At 49.0% G+C, this 9,224-nt stretch overlaps 2 protein-coding genes across 4 annotated transcripts; one reads left to right on the forward strand and one right to left on the reverse strand.

The window, feature by feature from the left end:
* The first annotated feature begins 3,409 nt into the window (after positions 1–3,409).
* LOC127291908 (glycine-rich RNA-binding protein RZ1A) lies at positions 3,410–6,554 on the forward strand. Of its 3 annotated transcripts, none has more exons than XR_007844812.2 (5): positions 3,410–3,589; positions 4,400–4,512; positions 4,907–5,456; positions 5,695–5,901; positions 5,970–6,554. XR_007844812.2 is itself a non-coding variant. In XM_051321223.2 (3 exons), the coding sequence occupies exons 2-3, from the start codon at positions 4,402–4,404 to the stop codon at positions 5,330–5,332; spliced, it is 537 nt and encodes a 178-aa protein (XP_051177183.1). In that variant the 5' UTR covers positions 3,410–3,589; positions 4,400–4,401; the 3' UTR covers positions 5,333–5,586. The 3 variants fall into 3 exon arrangements, 1 of the variants encoding a protein (XP_051177183.1); XR_007844813.2 differs by having other exon boundaries at positions 5,695–5,882; XM_051321223.2 differs by lacking the exons at positions 5,695–5,901; positions 5,970–6,554 and having other exon boundaries at positions 4,907–5,586.
* A 95-nt stretch (positions 6,555–6,649) lies between these two features.
* Positions 6,650–8,969, reverse strand: LOC127291907 (abscisic acid 8'-hydroxylase 3). Its single transcript, XM_051321222.2, has 8 exons — positions 8,551–8,969; positions 8,137–8,455; positions 7,610–8,038; positions 7,433–7,519; positions 7,273–7,351; positions 7,077–7,183; positions 6,883–7,001; positions 6,650–6,787 (listed from the first exon to the last, which is right to left on the reverse strand). Exons 1-8 carry the CDS (start codon positions 8,796–8,798, stop codon positions 6,697–6,699), a joined length of 1,479 nt encoding a protein of 492 aa, XP_051177182.1. The 5' UTR covers positions 8,799–8,969; the 3' UTR covers positions 6,650–6,696.
* Between the last annotated feature and the right edge of the window lie 255 nt (positions 8,970–9,224).

Raw genomic sequence — 9,224 nt, forward strand, 5'->3', positions numbered from 1 at the left:
ACTAAGCAAAAGTAAACTACGCAAACTAATACTAGACAGAAATAAACTAAGCACAAATAAACTAGGCAAAAGTAAACTAAGCAAAACAAAATAAAACAAAATAAAAACAGAGAGAGAGGTAGAGTGTACTCCCCAGGTGAACTTATGAGTAGAGCTATGCCTCCCCGGCAACGGCGCCAGAAAACAGTCTTGATGACCCACAAGCATAGGGGATCGCGATAGTCTTCGAGGGTAGTATAACCCAAATTTATTGATTCGACACAAGGGGAGGTAAAGAATACTTATAAGCCTTAACAACTGAGTTGTCAATTCAGCCGCACTGAAAAGCACTAGCAACAGGGTGATGTGAAAGTAGCAAGAATATGAGAGCAGTAGTAACAAGAATACAGAAAGAATAGCAATATGAGAGCGATGGCACCAGAAAATAGTTGATACTACTTCCAATGACATATAGAACGAGTATATAATGATGAGAGATGGACCGGGGTTCCCAGCGATCTACACTAGTGGTAACTCTCCAATAACAAGTGTTGGGTGAACAAATTACAGTTGGGCAATTGATAGGAATCAAAGCATTAAGAAAGAACATCAGGCTTATTAATTATGTAGGCATGTTTTCCGTATATAGTCGTACGTGCTCGCAATGAGAAACTTGCACAACATCTTTTGTCCTACCAGCCGGTGGCAGCCGGGCCTCAAGGGAAACTACTGGATATTAAGGTACTCCTTTTAATAGAGTACCGGAGCAAAGCATTAACACTCCGTGAAAACATGTGATCCTCACATCACTACCATCCCCTCCGGTTGTCCCGATTTCTGTCACTTCGGGGCCATTGGTTCCGGACAGTGACATGTGCATACAACTTGTAGATACAATCTAAGCAATAATTATAGAGCTCAAATCTAAGATCATGCCACTCGGGCCCTAGTGACAAGCATTAAGCATAACAAGATTGCAGCAACAATAACTTCACAAACTTTATAGATAGACTAATCATAATGTATCATCCATCGGATCCCAACAAACACAACACCGATTACATCAGATGAATCTCAATCATGTAAGGCAGCTCATGAGACCATTGTATTGAAGTACATGGGGGAGAGTATACCGACATAGCTACTGCTAGAACCCGTAGTCCATGGGGGAACTACTCACGGAGCATGGTGGAGGCGATGGCGTTGATGGAGATGGCTTCCGGGGGCACTTCCCCGTTCCGGCAGGGTGCCGGAACAGAGTTCTGTCCCCCGAATTGGAGTTTCGCGATGGTGGCGGCGCCCCTGGAGTCTTTCTGGAGTTTCGTCAATTGGTACTGCGTTTTTAGGTCGAAAGGGCTTTTATAGGCGAAGAGGCGGCGCAGGGGGGCACCTGGAGGCGCCACACCCTAGGCCGGCGCGGCCAAGGCCTGGCCCGCGCCGCCATGTGGTGTGGTGGCCCCCTGGCCCCTCTCCGACTCTTCTTCGGTGTTCTGGAGCCTTCCGGGAAAAATAGGAGGTTTGGCGTTGATTTCGTCCAATTCCGAGAATATTGCCCGAACAGCCTTTCTGGAACCAAAAACAGCAGAAAACAGGAACTGGCACTGTGGCATCTCGGTAATAGGTTAGTTCCGGAAAACGCATGAAATCATCATAAAGTGCAAGCAAAACATGTAAGTATTGTCATAAAACAAGCATGGAACATCAGAAATTATGGATACGTCGGGGACGTATCATGATCTCCCCGGCCTCCTCCAACAGGAGATCACCATCCCAAAGACAGGGGATGGAACACTTCCGGCGACGGCCATTGGCAATCGCATGGAAGTAAGCAGTGTTCGCATCCCCCTGGAGGAGCCAATTCTGGCGACTCCGTTGTCGCCAGAATACCTCCTCCCCACGGTATATCTCCATGAGCGAGTGTTCCAGGGCGAAGCGCTGAAGCCACTCCTCAGCGGCTAAGCCCTCCTCGTCCGCGGCGCGATCTAACTCCTGGATCTGGCGGAGGAGTAGGTCCTTCTTTAGGCGAACCTCCGCCCCGAGGTTCGCCCCCCAGCCTCGCATAAACTGGCGGGCAAGCTTCGTGCAGTGATGCCAAACATCTACTGCGTTGAAGACTCACGGTGGGGACTCTGCCGCCCGCTCCCACTTGTAGCCAACCGCCTCCACAAACCCTGGCTGATTAAGCCAGAAGTTTTCAAAGTGGAAACGGTTTAGCCTCGGGGGGGGTAGAGCCCCCCGAGCACAGAAGAAGTGGGGAGTGGTCAGACCCGATCCTGGTGGCCGCCCTGAGGGTGCATAATGGGAATTCCATTTCCCATTCAACTGACACAAAGACCCGGTCCAGCACACTCTGGACCGGGTCAATGCGGTTGTTGCACCACGTGAACCGGGCACCCACTCTAGTGATCTCTCTAAGGGCGAGATCCGCAAGGCAGTCGTTGAACATCCGCATCCTAGGGATGTCCACGCGACGCGAGCTCTTGTCCTATGGGGAGCGTATCAAGTTAAAATCACCGGCTACTACCACGGGGGTGGTACACCGGTCTATCTTAGCCCGCAGCTCCGCCAGGAAGGCCTGAGATCTGGAATGGTCCGCCGGCCCATAGACAATAATAACCTCCCAGCTGAGGTTAGATCGTCTATGGGTAACATCCATACTCACAAAGAACTCGCCGTGCTCCATATCCTCGACCTCGAAGGTATCCTCCCTCACGCCTAGGAGGATGCCACCCGAGTGACCCGAAGCAGGACGCCAATGCCAGGCGAACTTGTGTCTACTAAGACCCTCCAACTCGTGGAGGAGGAAAGACTCCTTAATCGTCTCTTGGAGCCCAACAATATCCACATTCTCGCGCCGCATGTATTCCTTCAGTTGTTGTTTGCGACCCGGGGCCTCGAACCCCCTGATGTTCCAGATGAGTGAGAAGAAGGGGGCACTCATTGGATCACAAGCTTCAGATCATCTTGGACTAGACCGCTAGCAAGCTCAAAGAGTGGAAACCGAAATTGATGGAAATCGAAAATAGTGCTCCTTAGTAACACAACCAGGATGGCGAGGAGCACGACAAACACGTAGACCATAAGTTTCCTCCAAATCTAGAATATATCAACGGAAATGGTTTGCACAAAACTCAACAACTCGGAACAAAAAGACTTTTCAACCGATCTGATCTCATCAAGGCGAGCTTTTGTTGACAAAACTAGACGCGTGTTATTTAGAATGTCTTGTGATTTCTTTTGCAAAGCTTCGCCAAGATCCTCGGTAATCTCCAGTGTTAACAATAAACAGAAGTTTGTGAAAAAAAAGTAATGTGTTCGGCAGCTACAAGGTTTGCGGCCCAGCAGGCCTCCATTAAAGCAGGAGCGACAGTTACCTCCGGGGCCCACCTGCGATTCCCACAATGGAAAATATCTCGCGCCGCCGCCGGAAATTTTAGGGTTCAACATTTCCACTCAAGGAAACCAGCAAAGCATCGCGTTCCTCTGCCCGCCCCCACTCCCACATATAAAAACCGGACGCCAGCGAACACGACGAGGTCCTCCCCTCCCTCCCCGATCTAGACCCGCCCAAGAATATTCCACCCCAAGTCGTCTCCGTCCTCAACGCAAGGTACATCAGCTTCCAATTCCTCCGTCGGCTCGACCGATTCCCTGTTTGAAGATCCGGTGTTGATGATGATTTTGCATACATCTTTTTCTTTTCTTTGTCTGATGCTTCTACCAGTTGTACTAGAGTCTAGTTTGTCTGCACCTCCGCTCTAGTGAAGCTTGTGCTCATGTTTAATTTGTAGCTAACACGATTGACGAGCGGCTCTAGCCAGTGAAGCTTGCTTGCTCTCCTATTTAGTTTCTGAATAACACGGTTCACAGAATCAGTATCAAATTCCAGGTTGTACATGCCGATATGCCTTCTCAACCACTGGTCAACTGCTATGCTTTGTTCTTCTTGTTCCTTCTGAAAAGAGCACTAGTTTGCTGTTGAGTTGAGAAACATGAGTGTACAAACTGCATTAATTTTGCTCTAAAATATATGCAAAGTAGTAAGGTAGCAAATGCTGCGTCCACGACCGTTGTTTACATTCAGCTCTGATTGAAAGATCCAGTTCAGGTTATTGAGCTTCCCTGTCCTGCTGCTACTCTGCGACCAGAATATCGGTCACCACCACGACCGCTGTTTACTTCAAATGCTTCTTGCTGTCTGAACTTCTTTTGGTAGTTCAGATGCAATCATTTGGTTAACTTCATTTCCTGCTGTGTAAGATGCAATCTATTGTCGTGCCTGGGAAGTATTTTTTTGGAAGTACAGTGGACAGATTAGCTAGTTATTCATCACCAAATAATAATGTACTGCACTTTTTTTTTACATGCCCTAACAATTTTTTCTTGCCCATACGTGGGTTGTGTTTGTCTGCCCTCGCAGAGATGGCAGAAGGGGATGAGTACCGTTGCTTCATTGGAAACCTGTCATGGTCGACAACTGATGAAAGCCTCAAGGATGCATTTAGAAAATTTGGCAATGTCACAGAGGCAAAGGTGACATACAGAACCCTTTGTTTATTGCTTTGGGGTGTTCATGTGTGCTACTGTTAATCTTGTATTTGCTTTCATAACTGTGGCCGTAGATACATCTGTGTATATCTTACTGTGCCTGCTAAAGCATGTAATCATTTTTTACAACACAATAATATCAGACATCTCCTCCATAAAAAAAATTCAGACATCTGAACCAATTTGGCATATGCGGAGTGTTTGATGAAGCATCGTTAGAGTTGCTATGCTTGCCATTCTTTTGCTTCACCAGTAGTTATTCTGTCACTTTCACCCCTGTTCTGAATAATACAGCTTCGGCACCTTCACAACTATGGTATATACATACTTATTGGACTATTGTTTTGTTTTCCTGAGCTTATTTTCTGATAACGTGCAGGTTGTTCTTGACAAGTTTTCTGGCCGGTCACGTGGATTTGCTTTTGTAACATTTGATGAGAAGAAAGACATGGAAGCAGCTATTGAGGACATGAATGGATTGGACTTGGATGGGAGAGCCATCACCGTTGATAAAGCTCAACCTCAAGGCGTTGGTAGAGACCGTAACGGTGACCGTGATGATCGCGACCGTGGATCTCGTGGTGACCATGGCCGTGACTATGGTGGTGGTCGTGCACCGCGTGGAGGTGGTGGTGGTGGGGATTGCTTCAAGTGTGGCAAACCTGGACACTTTGCTAGGGAGTGCCCAGATGGGGATGGTGGTGGGAGAGGTGACAGATATGGTGGCAGAGAGTCTAGAGATGATAGGTATGGTGGTGGTAGTCGTCATGGATCTGACCGTGGCGGTGACCGGCCGTGGCGGTGACCGCTCTGACCGTGGTGGTGACCGATATTCTGGTCGCAGCCGCGATGGTGGAGGTGGTGGTGACCGTCGTGACCGATCTGGTCCCTACTGATGGCCTAGACCTTGAGAAGTGTGTTTTATCCAGGTATGAAAACCCAATCTACTACCACGATGTGTGTTTCCTTGTGCTTGAAACTTTGTGAGCATGTATTTGAACTATGATGTACCATGAGTAAGCAGCTCCTTTATTATAGACCATATTACTGACCTGCTTATTATTGTTTCCTGTGTAATGTGAGTCATATGACTTGGTCATAGTGCTTGGCACTTGGTCCTACATGTTTGGTTGATATGCTGCTCAGTGATTATTGCTTGGTTGAAAGGTGGCTTTTGTTGGGCCGTGTGTTGATGCTCCAGCATGTCGATTGTGGTCATGTGGCATATCATCTCTTTATGTTGGATCTGTGGGTGGACTGGCATACCGTGTTGCTTCTATTGTATCGGGGAAGGAAATGACCAACTAAATCCGCTTGAAAACACCACGAGAAAAGAAGCAACTGAAGAATCATCGGTGAAACGAAACCAAACTGGTAATTTCTTTCAATCCTCTTTGAGATTGAGTTAACATATCATCTTAAATGATCTTTTGTTTTGGCAGGCTCCTTTTCCGGTTATTTCTTCTGTTCTGGATTGGTTTCAGTTCTACTGTTAGTCCGACCAGCTATCCTTTAGTAACTAAGGGCATGTTATTTCTTTCCGACATTATGGTACTCTGCCATAGCATTGAAGGACCTCTGCGAACTAAAAGTCGATGCTTCTGTCTTTGTTCATGCTTGGTTGGCTTCACTACCTGCTCACTGTTTGCCTGCTCCTTTGAGACTGAACCACCGGTCTCGGTGAGCTGTGTCATTTGTCATGGGAGATGCATCTGAGTGATGATAAGCTACCTGGCTACCCTTTGGCATTGCACCACTGAAGTAGAAGTTCCATTAGTATGTTATGACACTACAAAAAGTTAGTTAGTTTGATGTTGATCTTGTGTCACCTGGTTGTCAGGTAGTACTTTTTTTGGTCTTCATATTTTATTGCCATTGTTTTCCTTGTCCAACTTCATGAATTGTAACATAGGGTCTTCGATACGACACTGTTTATTTGCTTATCGTATAGGTGTTGTTTTGCACTAAAAAAGTGCTTGTTGGAACCTCTGTTTGACATGCTAAGTAACTTTGCATATAGTTTGCTCCGCACAAATAGCCTCAAAATATCACTGTCTGGCTATCTATGCCTAAGACAGGAAGGATCAATAGAGTATGTGTCGGTCTGTTTCCAAATGCAGATGTTCCACTGCAGCAAAAACCTAATGGTGCCATCGCTGGAGTTCGAGTTCAGATTGTGGTGGCGTGGACGGGGTACTTGTTCTTGGGCATGCGCACCAGCGTCGGCTGCACCGAGTCGTCGTTCTCCAAAGCCTTCCAGCTGCCAACAAGAAAAACAAACACCATTTATCATTAGGGGGCCATAGAACTAGACATTGGACATGGCGGTTTTGGAGATCGCCCGCGGCGGCTCACTCGTATGTGCAGACGAGGTGGTGGACGAAGATCTGGATCTCGAGCTTGGCCAGGCTCATCCCAGGGCACATACGTGGCCCGCTGCCGAACCCCAGGAAGCTGTAGGGCTTCATGGTGCTCTGTGTGTATTCCGTGTATCAGTTGTCAGTAACAAATGGCAGCTCTCCTGAAGAAGATGGAGGTGCACGACTTACATCAAATCTGTCCGGGTCGAACTTCTCCGGGTCCGAGAAGACAGCAGCGTCGTGGTGGATGGACACCACATCCAGGTTCACCGAAGCGCCCTTGGCCACCTCGTACCCTGCAATGTCCGAAGATCGCTCTGTTTTAAGACTACTCTGTTGTACTGAAAAAAAGATCAGTTTGCAAGTTGGTGCTGATCGTAGTTACCGTCAATGGTGAAGTCCTGCGCGGCTTTCCTCGAGTACCATGGCAGGATGGTCGCCCTCCTGAGCGTCTCGTTCATCACCTGCAAATGTCATGCATCATATTTAGTTAACTTTCTGTACTACTAATTTGATCAATCCTACTTAAAACATAGGAATCTCACCTTGGTGGTGTACGGCATGTTGTTCACATCTGACCATCTCAAATGAGGCTCGCCGTTGAGCCCCTCCCTGATCGCCAAATGCTCCTCCTACATGCCAACATAACAACAACGACTAATCACTCGGACTCAAAACAGCTTTGATTTGTAGCTGCAAGGAACCTGAGGTAGTGGGCTTACCCTGAGCTTGTGGAGGACGGCGGGGTTCTCGCCGAGGAACTTGACGAGCCAGGTGAGGCCCGCCGTGGTGGTGTCGTGGCCGGCGACCAGCAGGGTGAGGATGTTGTCCTTGAGCTGCGCATCCGTCAGCTTCTCCTCCTCCTCCTTGGTCGCCGCCTCGCCCTCGCCCCGGGCGTGCTTCATTAGGAGCGTCTGGAGGAAGTCCTCCCGGACCTCGCCGCCATGCCTCCGGCGCGCGATCACCGCGTCCAGCATCTCGTACATTCGGTTCCTGCCCTTCAGGCCGTTGTGGAATGCGGTGCCGGGCAGCTTGAGTGGCAGCGACGCGAAGGAGGACGAGATGGCCTTGAAGTTGGCCCGGAACTCCTCCTGCTCCTTACCCTCCGGCTCAAGGCTCACCAGCATGTTGGCGATCACCTTCAACGTGAACTGATCCACCACATAGTCATAAACAAAATCATCAGGACATTCACCAAAATCCATCAACAATTCGACATACTACATATGATCTTTGTGCGATTACGTACGGAGGAGGCCTCGTTCAGGACGAGGACGCGGCGGCCGGCCCAGGAGCTGAGCGTCTGGATAGCGAGGTGGTTGATGAAGTCGAAGTGCTTCTTCAGGGCGTCCACGGAGAGGGGCACCGCGATGAGGCGGCGCAGACGCTTGTGCTCGTCGCCGTTGGTGGTAAGCAGGCTCGTCGGCCCCAGCACCTGCTTGCCGGTGTAGAAGAGGTTGAGGCTCACCACGCCGTCCTTGCCGGACAGCAGGATCTTGGCCGCCTCCCTCCCAGTCATGAACACCGTCGTCCGACCCAGCACGTACGTCTTGAACACCTTCCCATACCTGCCATCACACCATCACGTACGTTCTTATCAAGTACACCATTGCATGCTTTGGCTTTGGAGCTTCGATGGACTGATCATGGCGGTGTGTGTTACCGTTTCTGGCGGTCGCGCATGAAGCTGAGGATGCCGTTGGGGCTGGAGAAGGCGGCGATGAAGGCGAAGGTCTCGCCCACCACCGGCCACCCCATCGTCCCCGGGATGCCTCGCATCCTGTCGTCCGTCGGCCTCCGGGACGCCCTCAGCCCGAGCAGCATCCCGCAGGCCGCCGCAATGGCGACCAGCACCGACAATGGAACTCCGAAGATGGCCATTGGTCGATGGGATCTCTCTTCACACCTCATCTCAGCATCGCCGTTCTCGTTCTTATATAGCGCCGTCTTTTGTCCTGTGATGCGTCCTCTTGTTCCTCGTCGTTCGTTAACCACGAGAGGGAGCCATTTGGTGCCATGCCAGAGGATTCCTCGAGTTCCATTGTAATCTGCTCAGCTTTAGCCGTTGTCTTGTTTTTAGACGGAAGCCTTTGTCTTGTTGCTTGTTTGGTTTTTTCTTTCTCTTGTTTTTGTTTTATGTCCCAGGGAAGCAAAGTAGAATGTCTGCTCACAGTTTTCTTCTAGCTAAACATACTATCATTTTTTCTTAGAAAATAGAAGTAGCTGTAACAGATTCAAAAATTGTTTGTGGACTTGTAGAGCGAGTCATTTGCATGGAGCTAAGCTTTGTTTTTAACTTGTGTCACAAAGCACGTAGACAGGCTTTGATAAGGATTA

This window comes from Lolium perenne, chromosome 4 (genome assembly GCF_019359855.2).
Source record: "Lolium perenne isolate Kyuss_39 chromosome 4, Kyuss_2.0, whole genome shotgun sequence".
Taxonomy (NCBI): Eukaryota; Viridiplantae; Streptophyta; class Magnoliopsida; order Poales; family Poaceae; genus Lolium; species Lolium perenne.

Coding starts and splice junctions, on each gene's coding strand:
- LOC127291908 (XM_051321223.2), top strand. CDS start 4,402: ATGGCAGAAGGGGATGAGTACCGTTGCTTCATTGGAAACCTGTCATGG. Junction 4,513..4,906: donor GCAATGTCACAGAGGCAAAG/GTGACATACAGA, acceptor GATAACGTGCAG/GTTGTTCTTGACAAGTTTTC.
- LOC127291907 (XM_051321222.2), bottom strand. CDS start 8,798: ATGAGGTGTGAAGAGAGATCCCATCGACCAATGGCCATCTTCGGAGTT. Junction 8,039..8,136: donor TCCTGAACGAGGCCTCCTCC/GTACGTAATCGC, acceptor GTGGTGGATCAG/TTCACGTTGAAGGTGATCGC. Junction 7,352..7,432: donor ACATGCCGTACACCACCAAG/GTGAGATTCCTA, acceptor TGACATTTGCAG/GTGATGAACGAGACGCTCAG.